At 40.6% G+C, this 17,571-nt stretch overlaps 4 protein-coding genes and 1 non-coding gene across 5 annotated transcripts; 3 read left to right on the plus strand and 2 right to left on the minus strand.

Annotated features, from left to right (window-relative positions):
- The first annotated feature begins 138 nt into the window (after window positions 1–138).
- On the plus strand, window positions 139–9,977 carry LOC115628550 (WD repeat domain phosphoinositide-interacting protein 2). The gene is made up of 4 exons (XM_030524712.1): window positions 139–317; window positions 6,630–7,363; window positions 7,426–7,998; window positions 8,983–9,977. Exons 1-4 carry the CDS (start codon window positions 280–282, stop codon window positions 9,081–9,083), a joined length of 1,446 nt encoding a protein of 481 aa, XP_030380572.1. The 5' UTR covers window positions 139–279; the 3' UTR covers window positions 9,084–9,977.
- Window positions 2,524–5,000, plus strand: LOC115628549. The gene has a single exon (XM_030524710.1). The coding sequence runs from the start codon at window positions 2,639–2,641 to the stop codon at window positions 4,778–4,780; it is 2,142 nt and encodes a 713-aa protein (XP_030380570.1). The 5' UTR covers window positions 2,524–2,638; the 3' UTR covers window positions 4,781–5,000.
- LOC115628624 lies at window positions 6,065–6,204 on the plus strand. Its single transcript, XR_003995815.1, has one exon. It is a non-coding gene; the product is annotated as a U4 spliceosomal RNA (small nuclear RNA).
- An 82-nt stretch (window positions 9,978–10,059) lies between the features above and the next one.
- On the minus strand, window positions 10,060–14,362 carry LOC115628618 (glutamate receptor ionotropic, kainate 2-like). The gene is made up of 10 exons (XM_030524802.1): window positions 14,213–14,362; window positions 13,925–14,134; window positions 13,662–13,865; window positions 13,393–13,604; window positions 12,986–13,327; window positions 12,482–12,913; window positions 11,848–12,206; window positions 11,351–11,781; window positions 11,001–11,269; window positions 10,060–10,958 (listed from the first exon to the last, which is right to left on the minus strand). The coding sequence occupies exons 1-10, from the start codon at window positions 14,286–14,288 to the stop codon at window positions 10,461–10,463; spliced, it is 3,033 nt and encodes a 1,010-aa protein (XP_030380662.1). The 5' UTR covers window positions 14,289–14,362; the 3' UTR covers window positions 10,060–10,460.
- Window positions 14,363–14,603: 241 nt separating this feature from the next.
- On the minus strand, window positions 14,604–15,575 carry LOC115628619 (cilia- and flagella-associated protein 299). The gene is made up of 3 exons (XM_030524803.1): window positions 15,546–15,575; window positions 15,152–15,486; window positions 14,604–15,096 (listed from the first exon to the last, which is right to left on the minus strand). The coding sequence occupies exons 2-3, from the start codon at window positions 15,473–15,475 to the stop codon at window positions 14,701–14,703; spliced, it is 720 nt and encodes a 239-aa protein (XP_030380663.1). The 5' UTR covers window positions 15,476–15,486; window positions 15,546–15,575; the 3' UTR covers window positions 14,604–14,700.
- Between the last annotated feature and the right edge of the window lie 1,996 nt (window positions 15,576–17,571).

A 17,571-nucleotide genomic window follows, 5' to 3' on the forward strand; every position in this document is an offset into this window, starting at 1 on the left:
AACACAAACAAAGGGGAAGAAAAACAGAATGAAAATAACAAGCAAATAGAAAACAACAAAGACTACGACGCTAGCAACAGAAGCGAATTTAATTTATCAATATTTAATTTAGTGCAATCTACTGCGAATTACAGTGTTTGTATTTATAAAGCAGTCTAAAAGTGCATTAATTACAAAAATTAAAAAAAGGAAAACAAATATACATAGCACAAAAATATAAAAATATTTGAGAAGTGAAAGTGTGGAGTACAGAAGATTTAGCTCATCATCTGGAGCGAAATGGCAGCATATCAAATGAATTTCAATCAGGATTTTACGTAAGTTCTAACAAAATTCTAGACCTCTTACCCAGACCCAACAAAAAAAATCACAAGAAAGCCTTGGTTTGAAGAGAAGGTCGACATGGCAAAAAAATAATATACAGATACTAAGAATAACGAGTAAACAAGCTGAACAGCTGCAGGGTGGGATGGGATGGGGAATCTGAATAGCTCCAAAATGCAGGTGTGTGTGTGTGTGACACACTGTTCGTGCAAACAACCAGTTTTAATAAGAATGACATACATTTATTATGAAATAGTTTGTTATAGTTAACTTAATGTTGTTTACTGCTGTTATAGGGGAAGGGGAAATGACAATAGACACACATACTGACAAAGGTATTAAGTTTGTATACGCAAGTTGAATAAAAGAATATACATATGTATGTACATACACACATTTGTACGTATCTGGTATCAGCTGATGCTGCTCGTCATTCAATTCGCAACTCTTGCCAGCTAATTAACTTGTTTTATTTACCTGGAGCTTTGTTGTTTCTTTGTGGATTTCATTTTAATGGTATTCATCCGTTAATGCTGATGTCATTCTGTTTTAGTCAGAGTTTGTGTTTTCAACAATTACCGTTAATGAATTTGCTCTCTTTCTCTCTCTCTGCCGCTCCCCTGTAACAAACTGCAATGACGCAGGCACTTATTATAAACAAGAACAATCAATATTGCTTGTATGGTGAAAATCAAAACAAAAAACCCACGCAGAATAATAAAAAATTGATAACACATCGCAAACAAAGAGCTCGATCCTATTGAAGAAAGCACACACATACATATGTATGTAAATGTTAGAAAGAAGTGCTTGTTATTCTAATCAGTGATAGGCCAAATTAAATTTCAAAACGAGGGCAATGCACGCAAATAAATACCTACAGATGTATGTGTTTTAAAAACAAAAATAAATAGGGTAGATTTTATTAACATCTTATTTCAATCAGCTGTTTCAAACAAAATTTCCTGTGACAAAAAAATCTGTAAAATAATACAATACAAATTCTGCAAGCTTCGCAGAATATGATCAGACGATTCGTAATCAAGAATTCAACTTGATCAGTGATTTCGAATGGGTACATATGAATGTATGTATCTTTGTTTTCAAAGCATTTTTTATTTTTGTTGAAATCATTTAGCTCAAACGACTGAATAGCAAAATTATTTATTAAACACAAACCAAACGGTTTTTAAACAATATCAAATAGCGATCAGGAACACCCTTGTGGTTTGTTTTTGTTGTCTTTTTGGCCCGTGCCAGCTGTTAATGTCATGCACACTGTTATTTTTGTTATTGTTGTTATTGCGTTTTCACGCTTTTCCTCGCTTAATGTGAATGAACGGCGGTCGTGCACTTTTGACGTGCATGCCCGCAGAAATTTTTGTTTTGGCCCTTATTGTTGTTATTGTCAGCAATCCCCCCATTCGCATTCGTCAGCTTTTTGGTCATTAGTGTTGGTAGTTTTCATAAAGACGTAGTTCAAAATATTATTAATAATAATTACATACACACATAAGTATGTACTATGTCGATGTTAGTAAACAACAGAAGAGCGTTTGCTTTTTAAAGCGGATGAGCGGTCGCAAACAAGGCCGTCGCTATCGTATTTCAAAAAGGGGCCTATATGGCAAAAACGACAATGCACACAAGGCAAACTGACCTTGAACCCCTTTTTCGACGACTGTGACGCCAATGGAGGGAAACTAGTTTCGATTTTGAGCAAAACAAATAGCAAACTAAAAGCAATAAAAAAAACTTTGAATCGGCTGAGCAGACACGTGTTGCGCTCTCAGCAGAGCGTACGTACGTACATAAATTGAGATAAAATATTAATCGCGGCCGTACGCACAAACGTGCTTTAAATTTAATTTACTAGTCATTGTCAGTAGCATATACAACGACAACAACAAGTGCTATCAAATGCAAATGTGGTCAACAATTTAACTTAAATTTTAGCAAGAGTGAGTGAGACGAAATGTCAGCGCCATTAATTTTGAATTGCAAACTGTTGATTGGCAGCACTGCAAAGTAATAATAGTGCGAGTGAGACGAAGGAATGGCGCGAGTTTAAATAATAAACTGTTCTTGCTTGGCAGCACTGCACTCGTCGTGATTTTTCCAACACATGACGCGCGAGTAATGTACCAAAAAATACCAAACGCCCGCAAGCGCATCCAAACGAATGAAACAGAAACAATAACAAAACGCTTGCAAGACAATTTGACATTGAAAACGTGACAATTGCATTCTAATTGAAACGAAGTGCTTGCAATTAGTGTGGAAAAATCAATTACCAGCGCACAGCACACATGTAATGGAACAGCGTGCAAATTTTCTGGCACTGACATTGCTGGACGCCCTGGAGGATGAATGCGAAGCGGATATTTTCGCCATGTTGGATCGCAATGTTATCGATGCCTCCGTGGTGCCCTGTGAGCGCGGCCTAGCGCCGCTCCACTATGTCTGCGGCATGCCGAACGTGGAGTTGGCGCATCGCATACTCTCCCGCTTCCTGGAGAGCCAACAATTGGATGTGAATGTGCGATGTGATGGGAATATGACGGCATTGCACATCGCCGCCACCTATGGACGTGTGGAGTTGGTGCGTCTGCTGTTGCAGCATGGGGCACGCGTTGATTTGGTTGACGAAGAAAACAAGCTGGCCGTGCATTATGCGATCGAGGAGTGCCATTTCGAGGTATTGCAGCTGATGCGAGACCACATATTTTTGCAGAAATGCGCACGGGACAAGGATAAAGGACCGCATCTCGAGCAGCAGAAGACCTCGACGCCAAAAAACAACATCAAGTACAACTATGATGTGACGTCGCCCTACTACATCAACATCACACATCGCCGCTCCAAGCCGCAGCCCAAGTTTCCTGATGAAAGCGATCGAGCTGAGCAGGAGCAGTCGCTGAATCTTTTCTCGCTGACGCGTGAGCATCTGGCTGAGCTTACGCAGAGTCAGAAGGAGCCAGTGCCGACCTCAAGACGTTCGCTGATTGAAAATTGGCGCGAAAAAGTCGAACGATCCCGTGTACGTCAATCGCAGCTGCAAGCAGAGCACGTCGAGGCTATGGTGGACAAGGCGCTGGCCGAGGAAGAGTTCAGTCTGCAGGAACACTTGCGCAAAGCACGCATCGAGGGGGCGGCACATGTGGTGGTGTTAAACACTCAACCCGAGTCGGCAAATAAGAGTCTCGGTTTTGAAGAAGCCGTCGAGCAGGTGGCTCAGGCGCCTGTTCTCGAATGCAGCTTCCATACGGCGCAGCCCGAAGGAGCAGAGATAAACACTTCAGAAACTTGTCGTGCTGGTCTGATACGCTCACCCAGACAGGATGAGTACTTCCTGCAAATGACAGAGGCTTATGTGCACACCGACGATGAGAATGGTCTAGTTTTTTACGAGACGAAGCTGCCTCAGAATGGCAACAGCAATGTAGCAGCAACGACGCCGTCAAAGACGCCGAAGACGCCGGCAGCTCTTAACAGCACAGCCAGCAGTCATTCGACAAATTTGACACTGCCGCTGGACTATGAAACGGATGAGTTGCGTGCAGAGTTAACTCAATTTGGTGCGCCCGTTGGCCCTATTACGCATACCACTAAGCGACTCTACATAAAGCAACTCATTAAGTACAAACGCAACACGGAGCAGATGCTGGAGTCCCAAAGGACTCAGTCACAGTCGCAACTCAATAAAATTAAATACTCCGTGGAATTGCATCGTACCATGCGTTCGGCGGAAGATTTCAGTCGCATTTGTGACTTTTTGCCGCATGAGGCTGCCTCGGCGGCGCACTTTGCCAGCGGGGCGCAGGTGCGTACTATGCGCGAAGGACATCTGAAGCAGAGCTTTATCTATATGCTGATCGATCCGCGTATTTCCCGCAACTTGCCGGGCGAAAGCGCCTTCATTGACAAGTTTAGTGTGTGGAAGCGCTTTCTGGATTCCATTTTTTATGTCGGCAAAGGAAAATCCTCGCGGCCCTATGCACATCTCTACGATGCCATGCGTCAGCACACACGTGCCCATCTCCAGCAGGTGCAGAAGGCACAATCCGTCAATGCCCAGGCAGGTAAGCGTGCGGTGTCCATACGAAAGCAGCCGCTCCAGCCGGATGTATTTAAGTCGCCACCACCGGCCAATGCGCCGCCGGCCAGCAAGAAACTGCAACGAATCCTCGACATATGGCAGCATGGCTGCGGCGTTGTCTGCCTGCACGTTTTCCACAATATTGTGCCCACGGACGCGTATACGCGTGAGGCGGCCATTATAGACGCTTTGGGACTCACACATCTAACCAATTTGAAGCGCGGCGACTACTACGGACCTGCCCAATCCTGGACCATGAAGCAGAAGAAACAATTGGGCATTGCTTTGCTCTACAAGGCGCTTCACATTTACTTGGCCGAAGGCGAGTCGCAGCTGTCGCCCAGCGATTTAATTTAGAGCCAAATATTTTCCAGTTAGGCAATACGTACAAAGTACAACGAAATGAACTATTTTTTAACCACTACTTAGCTTGATCTCATGCCCCAGTTTACAGCACAAATTAGAACAAATTTAATTAATTATACAATTTACAAAATAAAATGAATTTAGTGAAGTTGAGGAATAATTGTCTTCATAAAAACTGATTAAATGTTATAAGGAGGTAATCGTTTATTGGGAATGTTTGTACAACACAGAAGTAGGCAAAATATACTCGTATGTATATATTTTTCATCAATTTTTCAGTTAGCTTAGCTTTCAGGAAGCTTTAAATAGAAAACTTACTATACAGTTTATGCTAAGGGAAAGAAAAAACGAGCTTATGTTTATTTTTCAATGCATCCTCTACTCATTAAATGCGTTCATATATTCGTGGGTCTTGTCTTAAAATTTGGAAATAATATACTGCGCTTATGTGCTTGAATAAATATTCAGTTTTCATTCTCTTAGAACTTGTTTATTATGTAAAATTATTTTTTCATGCTTGGTTGTAGGTCTAATAACGTAAAGTGGCCGGATATCCAATATATTTCCGACGACTCAAAAAAGTTTATTGGATATTATTGTAGTTGGCTTAAAATTTTCATATTTGCAGTTGAACAATAACTTTAATAGATGTGCATTTTTATAAATGTTTTACAAAGTTAAATGAAAATTCAAATAACTGTGTACGTTTCATGTGTGCTATTCATTTTTTGAATGTTGCGCCCAGCGTGCGTAAATAAACAACACTACATATGCGTCTATAGTTGTTTCACTCGCACGCACACACATTCGTAATGCCTACACTTTGAACCGAAAAAGGGGCCGTAAAACAAAATTTATATTATAAACAGCGCATTTGCCGATATAAAACAAGCATTGTTTAATATTTTAATACATAATAAGTATTCATATGTATAGTAAATTAGACTTGCTTATAAGTATAAACCATACTTTTAAACTTATTACCTCACTTGCATTAAAAGTAAGACCAACATAAAACAACAACACAAATAGTGTATTGTTTTTGTTGTAGCTATTTGCTTGCATTTTCAGCCCTTAAGGTACAGACAATGGGGTAAGAATGCAGGCAAACGCATCCTGCACTTTTTGAGAGTTAACGAAGCAAGCGTAAACGTTTACCATACGGTTGCTTGCAGTGTGAAGCAAACGAATTTTTTTCACTTGCGTATCACTATAATTCACAACCAGTTCAGGCAGCTACTACATGGCGTGCAAGTATGTTGGGATGTTTAGGTTATCTTTGCGCAGAGGCGATATCGTAACCAATGAAGTTCTACTGAGGTGCGATTATTGCTAGTTGAAAACTTTAACCAATACCCCGCCATGGGGACGTGAAATACCGTCCACTACGGCAATTTTTGCAAGCCCGAGAGGGCTAAGTAATAATAAATTTCAAAATGATTAGTTCTAAAATGCACTTGTAGTTGGGATTAAGAGAGTGGCTTATTAATGAGGCGCGATATTTTGACATCCGCTAGCCCAATCTTGAAGAAGTATTACCGTACTTCTTAAAGTGCTTAAATCTAAGCTACATTTTTCGACAAATTTGGTTGAGTATCTAAAGCTGGGGTTCTTAAATTAAATCTTAGTTATCTCGTTTCTGCTGCATTTAAAATGAATCATTCATTTTTAGGCAACATACCGATTGCTTTCTGGTTGACTGCCATTGGACCTGTCTTATGAGATCTATTTGTAGTTCTTAAAACGATGTATTTTTTTATGAGTTATGAGTTTGATTTGTTTCACCAATTTCGAAGAGATAATTTCGTTATGAACTACAACTTTAATTTTATCCTTGCAGCTCCCTCTCCGTACTGAGCGCAAGCGGGTTGCGTCTGTTCTCGATTGCCGGACAAGATAAAGTGGAGGAGATCTTTGCCAAGGACAATACGGAGCAAATACGGATTGTGGAGCGCCTCTTCAATAGCTCGCTGGTGGTGCTGGTCACTGCCCAGAAGCCGAACTGCCTGAAGATGCTGCACTTCAAGAAAAAGCAGGACATCTGCAATTGCTTCTATCCGTCGGAGATTCTGTGCGTGCGCATGAATCGGCAGCGTTTGATCGTCTGCCTGGCCGAGAGCATTCACATACACGACATACGCGACATGAAGATCCTGCATTCCATCGAGAATATAGCGCCCAATGAGCTGGGCCTGTGTGCGCTCTCTCTAAACTCACATCTGGCCTTTCCCATTAGCCAGACCAGCGGCGAGCTACGCATCTTCAATGCGAACAAATTGCGGACCGGCATGACAATCAAGGCGCACGATACGCCCCTCTCTGCGTTGAACTTCTCGCCCAGCGGCTCTCTGCTGGCCACCGCTTCGGAGCGCGGCACTGTGATACGTGTGTTCTGTGTGAAAAATGGGCAGCGAGTCCAGGAATTTCGTCGGGGCGTGAAGCGTTGTGTGCGGATCGCTTCTCTGGTATTTGCCGCTGGCGGCGACTTCTTGTGCGCTTCCTCGAACACAGAGACAGTGCATGTGTTCAAGATCGATACGCGCGCCGTCGAAACGGCTGAACTGAAGGCTATTGGTGAGTTAGGTCTGTGCTTACACATTTCTGCCCCTACTACAATCTTTCCTTTCATTTTGCAGCGGAAGTGGCCGCCAAGTCGGAGAGCAATGCTAAAGAAGCTAACGCTGATACTAAAACCGTTCCTACAACAGCTGAGGAGGCTTCAAGCTCCCCACCTTCGTCTTCCGGAAGCTGGGGTGGCATGCTGTCCAAGGCCGTCTCCTCGTTGCTGCTGCCCTCGCAGGTGAGCGACGTTCTGGCCCAGGATCGAGCTTTTGCAACCGTAGTGTTGGCACAGCCGGGTCTCAAACACATTTGCGCCTTGACGCGTCTCCAAAAGGAGCTTCGGCTGCTCATTGCCTGTGAAGATGGCTTCCTCTACATACACGAATTTAATGCTGAACGAGGTGGGGTCTGCAAACAGCTGGCTGTGCACGATTTGCGTGGAGCTCTGGAGGGCGTCATCGAACTGCAATTAAGCGAGAGCGTTCTGAAGACGTCCAAGCCGGGGGCGCCGACAGGGGCGCTGCCACAACAATCCATGACATTGCTGAAGAGCTGCGCGGCCAGTGTGCTCATTGAAAATCCCGAGCCAGTGCCGGACAATAGCTATGCGGGTATACTTAAGGGAGAGCAGGCGGATGCCATGTCTGGTAGGTGCTAAAGATGCTAAAGCGAAATCTATTACAAAAGTCGTCTACAATAAACGGAAATGTTTCTGTTTCCTAAGGTTATCTGGTAGCTTTAGTGGTCTCAGTTCAGAGTCGGAATTCTTTTTACAGGGCTGTTACTGTTTGATGCAATGATACTGAATGTTTTTCGAGAAAGTTTTGTCTTTTGGGCAACAAAATCGAATTCACTTTGACTAATTTTGGCGAAAACGGATATTGAAACAGAGCTGAATATGTCGAAAAAGAAATTTAAACGATCAATTAGTGAAAACAAGCTCCATATAAACTATTTAGTTATCTAAAATATATCTCTTAAAAATTTTTCCATATCGGCCAACTATTTAATCGCTGGTAAAAGAAAGAATGAAAGTATGGAAAGAAATCGCTTTTCAGCATTTATTGTCCTTAGATTATAATTATTTGTCAGAAGAAGATTTATTCACCCTTTAACCATGCAAGTAATTTGCATAACTCTAAACAAACTTAAGTTTGCGATTTCTCGAATCTGATCTCCATTGGATCATGGTGCGGAATAAAAAAAAAAGCCGGAAAAGCAATTTCTCATTATTAAATGTACTTTTATCCAGCAATCAGTATCTCTGCTAAATAAACTGTAAATATTTCTAAACGTTCACTTATATAGTTCGTTAATATTATTTCAAAAAATTCGACCAATGAGTAGCTTGTAAAACGAAAGCAAAAGCGATCGAATTCAAACGGAGCTGTTCTTTTAAACAATTCGAAATCAGTTCGAAAGCAACTGCGATTGGAAAGGTATTCGGAAATGGAATTGCAATCATTTAATTTTTAGTTATCAGAAACATTACTAAATATGTATATAAATAAATGAATTTGCATTCAGAAAGAAATTGGATTCGCTTCATATTCAAAAAGTAGTCGGTATAGGCTTAAAAAATTGCTAATAAAATCGTTTAAACATACATTGTATTTTCCTTAATTTTACAGATTCCGCCAAATTTCGTAAGCTGTGCGATGCCATTGACACGCCGACGAAACTCTACGATGAGCGACAATTTCCGCCTGTTGCTATCGCTGCCCAGGATTGACCCAGGCGTCCGAAGGACATTGTCTTTGTCGATAAGTCGCAGATTGAAAATCTATAATTAAATTTATTTTAATTACGCTTGCTCTCTCCATATGGGAAAACACAAAAAAAGATTAAAAGTTCAAAACACACCCAAAAAAATTGTAATTTTTAAATTAATATTTTAGTTTTTTAACCAAAATACTCGACATATTCGTGCAACAAATATTTAAAAGGAAGTATTTTTATTTATTAGTAATAATTTAACAGTTTAGTAAGAACTATGAAAACCATTTGTAAATATTTGTAATTAATTATCAAAATTATTGTTACTACTTTGTGTTTGACTTGTCATTCCGCTGCACTTTCCGCTCTCACCTCAGCTCCGATTTATTTGTATATGTAGGCTATATACCTATAAAACTCTGCAAATCCGATTTCAACTAGCATTGAAATGTTCTCTATTTTTGTATGAAATTATATATTATAGATTAAATATATGTGTATGATACTTAGAATATATTCAAGAGAAGCTCAAAAACCCCAAAAAAGGAGAAGAAAGTAAAGAAGGAGGAGCAGCACTTAAAATGTACCTTAAAAAGAGCAACAAAAATGCGAATTCAATTAGCTTTGCGAAAATCGAAGCAAGCAATGATAAATCTAAAAAATATATATATACTATACATTAAAATATTTAAGAAATGTGGGATGCTCACAGCAATAAATAAGTATTAACTGCAGAGAAAGAAAGAGAGAAAGCAAAGGAAGTAAAGTAAAATATATACAATAAGGCATTTAAACAACAATTGTATTCCCAATAACTATGTACGCCCACAACATTGTAACTGAAAGAAAAAGCCAATGGAAAAAAAAACAAAAAATAAAAAACGAAAAAAGCGAAAACGCGAAAAACTAATGGGATGTTTTTAAATCATACGATAATTGTTCTGGTTTAGGGATTTGATTATTTTATTCAAAATTAATATTGAGTAGCAGAGAGTAATCCTTAAAGCAGAAGGGGAAAAGAGAAATCTCCCAATTATTCTGTAAATTTAGTGAAGCTAATTTTAATTTCACAATGAAATACGAAAATATGTCATTTAAATATAAGTGGGAGTGGATTTTATCTAACACCTGCTTACTTCACACAAATTCTGCAAAGCGGCCAAATGTATTTCTCAAAATAATTTAATCTATTTGTATTCATTTCAATTTAATTTTACGAAAGTAGAAAGTTATGGTCAACCATATAATTTGGATTCCATTTCACAGTTCCAGTAACGATAATTATTGAAGCTGCTACATAATATATTAAATGAAATAAGTATAATCGCTGTGAATCTTCCCGATTGCTAAACTAATGTAGAACTGATCTGCTAACCATTTTAAAACAATAATTTCATATACCATTGCCAATTTTAGAGGTAAATTGTTCATCGTCGTGTTCCTGCTGAGGGTTCGGCATCCTTTGGTGGTGATGATGATGGTGGTGGTGGTGATGTCGTTGATTCAATTGCTGCTCTGGTGGCGTTTCTAATGGCGCCGGTTTGTCATCAATTTGCGTAGACTTATCCACCTTCCAGCCCAGTTCGGGAGCGGTCTGTTGGGATTTCAGGGAAAACATGGAGCCGATTTTGCGCAATTTATCGTGCACCGAAGCCTCCACATCACGTTCTCCAGAACTTTTAATACTTTTGTTGGACACGCCAAAGGATTTGGATGAATGTTTGGAGCGCGTTGAATGCGACTTCGACGATTTCGATGACTTTGATGATTTGGAGGAGGAGTTCGATGATGAAGAGCTGCTTGAATCGGCGCTGGCATGCACCGGCTTAGTGGTGATCCAAATGCGAAGCGCGAACATAATTTCCGATTTAAACGCCTCACCTAGTGAAATCTAAAGAGGAAGTTATTGATGTTGCATTCACCTTGCGCTCACCTTCTCCTCAATGGCCACCGACTTCACATTCCATAGAAATTCAACAATGCCCACCACCATAGCAGCCATCAGACCCAAGCCCAGCACCAGAAACACACCACCGACATTTTCCAGACCCAATTCGGGCGTATCTCCGCCACCGGAATCCGTTTTCTCACATCTGCCTCCGCCATGCATCTCTTTCCACCATTTGCGCTTCAGCTCGGAGAGTGCGCCAAGCTCGCCAAGCTTAAGCACAGCCTCGCTGATTTGTTTGCGATACGGAGAATCTATATTAATATATAAAGAAACGATTTCGAAGCGATCGAATTAGGAGATCACAAAGATAAACAGTTCAGATATGTACTTACTGAAAGGCATGGCAATCCCATACGTTTTATAATCCAGCCAGCCGCCCACTTGCATCAGATCGCATTTACGTTCCACCACATACTCCAGCGTTGTGGATTCCATGAAGAAGGCATACAGGTTTTTGCCTTTTTGCACGCGTTCCACGCCCTCATCGTTGGTTTTCGTGAAGACCGAGGGTCGAGCACTGTCCATAGCTGCCCACATGCGCTGATAAGTGCTGAAATTTGAGTCCCGAAAGAAGCCCATGGTGGATCCACCCAGTAGCGCTCCATATTTGATTTTGCTTTGTGCTGCCAAATCCTCGGCGCTGCTTATGGAGCTATCCATGCGGGAGTTTGTCAGAAAGGCAGCCAAGTTGGCTGTGTAGGAGTTCAACATCATCAATGCGAAGAACCACCACATGCCAGTTACCAGACGCGTAGAAGCAGCTCTGCAGTTAATATTTCGGATATATTGGATTGGATATATCCTCAAATGGCATTGCAGTTCTACTCACTTGGGTAATATGTCGCATCCCTGACCCATGAGCGAGCCTATGGACAACCAGCAAGTATTCATTATGCTCCATATATTCTCCACCTCTTCCGGTTCTTTGCAGGGATGCGGATTCTCCCAGTCATCGGGCGCCATGCGGGCCAAAGCGAAGAGTAGCAACGATATGAACAAATATGCAGAGCCCATATAAATCCAGACATCAAGCGAGAAGGGCAGCAAAAAGGAAAACAGATCGGGTGGTGGAACAGGTGGTTTTGAAAATAATATGCTAATGCCGAGTGTCATAAAAGGCGGTGTAAAGTCAACAGCCTGGCGTCGGGACGAGGTCATGGTCAAATCACAAATACCCAGATCAGCGTTCTATTAGGAAAAGAGAGGTAAATGAAATAAAATGAATATTTTTCAACTCATTATTGTGCTTAAAAGATATTTAAATTAGACTTCATATGGTTATAACCCCACTTGTGGGTTGAGTTTTCTAGACTCCTTTGTGTAGAACTCTTGACAAGTGTGCCTATCGCTATGATAAAAGCTGCTTCAGACGAACGGAGGGGCAGAAATGTATATTTTTGTATATAGTTAAGATTTTTACACACCAATTTCCCCAACCATTTGAACCTAATAGTAACACTCACTCCGTCTAGTAGCTGCTTTACTATGCCATCCCAGGACTGAGTTAACTTATTGAAGCTGCCATATTTGCCGTCAGGTGCCAGCACGAACTCATATTTAAAATTTAGCATGCGAGCTATGTTATCAATCAGATCCAGGGAGTAGCCCTCGTAGCGCGCATTTCCCTGCAAAATTTCGCCTTCGTTCGGCTCTCGAAGCATCAGAAAGGGGGCACCAATGCGTGAAGAGATTATGAATGTCTTATTGGACAATTTCTGACCCACTCGCTTCTCGCTCTCTTCGTCATCGTTCAACATATCCAAACCATTGACGGGATCCCATGTGGCCAAGTCCAAAAAACCGCCTGCGTTCATTTCCATAAAGCGAAGTGTAAAGAAGTTGCGCCCTCCATATTCATTGAAGTCCAAGCGACCCGTAGCAACCTCTTCGGAGCGCTGTAATCCAGCAAATTACTAATCCGGTATCTCTCTCTCTCTCTCTGTAAGTAAAGAAGCTCAGAAACTTACCGCTTTCATGAATTCTATTATGCGTCGACCATGCGACCAGGCTCTTTTGCGTTTGCAATCAACCTCTGGTGGTTTCAGTTCCTCGGCAATGCCCAGCTCTGTAAGACTTTTGGAGAACAACCAGACCGCATCGTTCAGCAGTATCATGTTAGTTTTCACTTGGGTGGGTTGCACTTTATAGTAACGGCCCTCGCGTTTTTCGCGTTCCTCCCAATCGTGCACCACATTCTTCACATGATAGTCCGTGGGATCCATCAGACGTACCGTTGTTATGTTCGCCTGCACGCTAAAGATATCTCCCAGTTCCAAAGTGTGCGTATCAAGCAGGGGTATGAAGACGCTCTGCAATGGAAGGTAAACATTTCTTTCTAGTGAGGGGTCTTAAGACTTTCAGTTGCTTTGGAAACCTGATATTCGCCAAGCATTTTCAGCTCATTGGCCTGCTGTAAAATGCCCAAAAGTCTTTCGGGAGCGCAGTGCAGAATCAAACAGTTATCGGTGGATAGCTTAATGTCTTTCAGAAAGGGTCTGTGGTCGTCATCAGGGCCCAGCTGACGCATCGTGGTGGGATTACTGCTGGGCTCACCGATTTGCAAAATGTCCTGCAGCTGTTGCAGCTCTAGGAAAAGGGAGGTGTAAGTATTATAAGCGGCTCTTTTATCTTCCTAGTGCTTACCCTTTTTGGTGTCATAGACAACGGTAAAGCTACGCCAGCCAAAGCTTTGCACGATTTCGGCAAATCCACGAGCCAGGAGCAAATTGTCGGGATGCACATTCAGCGTCATGGTGGATTGTTCACGATCAGTGATGGCCTCATTGGGGGACCAGTCATAGACAATGTGCGGTACGTCTAGGGCGTTGCAAATGGAGGCTATAATGTCTGGAGAATATTTAAATATAAGGGGGAATGCACCATCTACAGCTATAGATTGAACAAACCTGAACTACTGCCCGTACTGGGTCCAAATATGGCAATGACGCCCTGAGATATAAGATTGCAAACAGTCTTCTCCATAATAAAGCTGTCCTCTGTATTAGCATAGATAATCAAAGGCACCAGTTCTATGCTACGCTCCACAACATTTGCACGATCCACGGCGGTACGAAACGCAATTTCCGCCTCATCTTTATCAGAAGTGAAGATAATGCCTAGAAAATAGGCGGCCGTATTGCAATATTGTGTATTTTCTATATAGAATACCTTGACCCGATTTACAAGCTACTTACCAACCATTAATTGCTGCCTGGCCATAGCCAGTTGCAGCAAACCCGCCAGAAATAGGGCGTAGTATATATTCCTCATTGAAACTGTACTTTTAAAACATTTTCCCCCACTTTCTAGATGATTTGCAGGATTTTTTCCTTAATACTATATTGCTGATGATGTAAAGCAAATAATTTGCAACTTTGATGCTCGGAGGTCTGCAGTATAATGAGCCAGCTGTTCAGCTGTTTAGCTGATTCCGTATAGCTAAAATTTATGCTAAATTTAAAAACATGCGAGCGTAAATATTTTGATGGGGTATCCCGCCGTCTTGTTCTCTCTCATTCATTAGTTTTTGTTTTGGTAAGCAATTTCTACACAGAGAGGTATTGGAAACTAGCCAAAGATAATGAATGTTTGAGAAAATATTTGATGTGCTTTTATTTTCTTCACGCATACAATTTGTAACCCCATTCGAAAAAAAGTCAAAAGGCAAATGAGTCGAGTTCTCTTAGACCTTCTTGCGCACAATGTGATCATAAAAGATCACATAGCCGAGCTTGGGGGAGTAGACCATGGTGCGTGAGGCGTTCTTCGAGTATTTGGTGATCTGATTCCCCACAGAAATGATCTTGTGATCACCCTTATGCATGAACAGAAGGCCATAGTCGTGATCGTGTAGCACACTGAAATTATCGCTCGGCGTATACTTCAGTATATTATAGTGTGGATTGCTGTAGCTCAGGTGATGGGGCATGGGCTTAAGACGAACACGCCCTTCAAAAACGCCGCGCCAGTCAGTGTGCTTGACGGCCTCTCGCATAGCGTTGCGCCAACTCATGTCCAGGTCCAAATATCCAGAAATCTCCGATCCGTCGTTCCTGTGGAACGTTGTAAAAACGATGCTCTGCCGAATGGGGACAATTAGTTTCTGTTTATTAAGGCGATGTTGGATTGCTCACCGTTAAAACCTTCGTTAGATTGGGCTTCTCACGCTTTCGAAACTCCAAAAGCACAGGATCTTTATTCTCTGGGTCCAAATAATCACCATAATACTGTATGCCCATTATTTTCGGCCTAATAGCTAGCAGGGCGAGCTCACGTCGTTTTTCGAACTCGTTTTCCTTGTAGGGCGCCTTGGTCGAACGATATCCCAGCTTAACAATATAATTGGTTATAGCCCGATTACCCAAATATCGGCGATCTTTTGTGGTTATGTACGAGTCGAGGTATTCATTATAATTCGCGAATTCCAAAACGCTAAAGTCCACAATTTTTTCGCCCATTTTTGTTTTGTCTGAGTGGCATTACAAATGTTATAAATAATCTCATCATAAGCCATTGCTATTGACCTACCTGTTTATGTGACTGGCTGTGTATGAGTTGTGTAATGCTTTAAGCAACAAAAAGTTTTAATCTCAGCCTGCCATGTTTCTTATATTTAAGTTTTAGTTAAAGCCAAATTCACAGTAAAAGAATTATAGTTGGGGAGTGATTAATAAAATAAAACGGACCGATAGGCACACCTACAGGGCTAGATCGCTTCTTTGTGTCATCCTGATCAAGAATGTAAGAATATACTTTGTGGGGTCTGCCACGTCTCCATCTGCTGCCTGCCTTTTAATTAATAATTCGTTTTTGCTATTCGTGGCTTAAACTTGGATCCCAACCTTCACTTCCCACCATACCCAAGCAGACTTCTGTCCTGTCTATGTATATCTTTAGGAATAAAGTAAGTCCGAGTAAGTCCAACTATTGCATACCCTGAACACTTCCCTCTTCACCACAGTTCTATAGCAGTTATATGATGCAGTGCACAAAATTTGATAGATAAGATAGGATAGGTCTCCACTTTTTTGTGTATGCATTAAATATTTATTATTTAATTGAATTAAGTGATTATTTTTTTAAAAATTAAATTTTAAAATATTTAAATTGTTTTTTTCTTTTTACTGTCCGACTTACTCGACTGAAGTGTTCTCTCTTGTTTAAGTCTTTATTTTGTTCACATTAGCTCAGCTAATTGTCGTTTTATTTAAAAACGTGTGTAATATTTTAATTTAATTGATTTAGAAATTAAAAGTGTTTTTGCTTTAACCCACGACAGTTACATCGGTTTTGGCTATAAAAGTTCATTTTCTTCATGGTCTACAAGATGGATAAAAATAAAAATTGTAAACTGGCTAATACAATGCTAGTTTCGATTTATTATTTTACTATTTTATTGAAATATTTTCATGAATAATTTGTTTTCCCTTTTTTCACCAAACATTTATTGCAACAGTATGTGGGATATTTGTTTCGTAGACAATGTTACATAATATTTGCCATTTACATCACCCATTTGGCCACAAGTGAACACAATGTTCGGTGCCATGGAGATTATCATTTATAATTTTATCATTATCATTATCATTTTAAAAATGGACCTGTGGTAGTCGAAACAAAATTTCGCTCCCGCCCCAGATCAGTTAAATACGTCCAATAACCTTCCGATACGTTCAAATATTGATTAATGGTATTTAACTCCGCCTCTGACTCCAAATGCAACAGATGACCACCCAGTTGCCTGCATTTATGGTCTGCTTCGAATCAATTTAGCTGAACATTTTCTTCAATATAGTAGTTCCTTGATCCGATTTTCTTAAAAGGTGCAATATCCACTGAAATCCCATTCGGTATTTCGTTAATTTCCTGGACTTGTGTTCTTAGAATCACATTCGTAGCTGCAAAAAAGTTATTAGGATAATAAGCTTTCAACTTTGATTCAGGAAGTTTTTACCGTTCAAATGGGAAAGTATGCTTAATTTTGTGAAACTTGTCTAGAGGAAGTTAACAAAGCCATGAATGCGATTCTGCAGTGTTCGGGATTTTGGACTCCGACACTAACTATTGCCATGCTATCGAAAATTTAGAATGTTTACATTTTCTATCTTTACGAACCCTGCCATTGAAAATGTGAGAAAACATCTGTGATTGGTTTCTGGAGACCCCCATTGCCCTTTTATAGCAAACTATACCCTTATATTAAAGTCAAAAGTGTACGCTGACTTTGTAAACGTTTCATGATGATATGTTGATGTTAACTCTGTGTTCAAATTTGAAATAGGACCCTGAATGAAAACGATATGTTGTAAAAAAGCTAAGAAATAGTTGTATATCCTTTGTTTCGGCAATAAACTAGGACGACATGAAGATGTTCATCGGTGTTTGTGAAAATAACCGGAAGTATTCTGCCAAGTTGGTGTAAGATTCGGGAAACAGATTTTTATCACAAGTTCTTAACAATATTTAAAAAAATTGGTTAGGATAGATTTTTGATTGAAATATATATTTTATCTCCTTCAATTGTTGACTAATGTAAATGTAGGGCAATTTATAT

The sequence above is a fragment of the Scaptodrosophila lebanonensis genome, unplaced genomic scaffold (genome assembly GCF_003285725.1).
Source record: "Scaptodrosophila lebanonensis strain 11010-0011.00,11010-0021.00 unplaced genomic scaffold, SlebRS2 tig00000118-arrow-arrow-pilon, whole genome shotgun sequence".
Taxonomy (NCBI): Eukaryota; Metazoa; Arthropoda; class Insecta; order Diptera; family Drosophilidae; genus Scaptodrosophila; species Scaptodrosophila lebanonensis.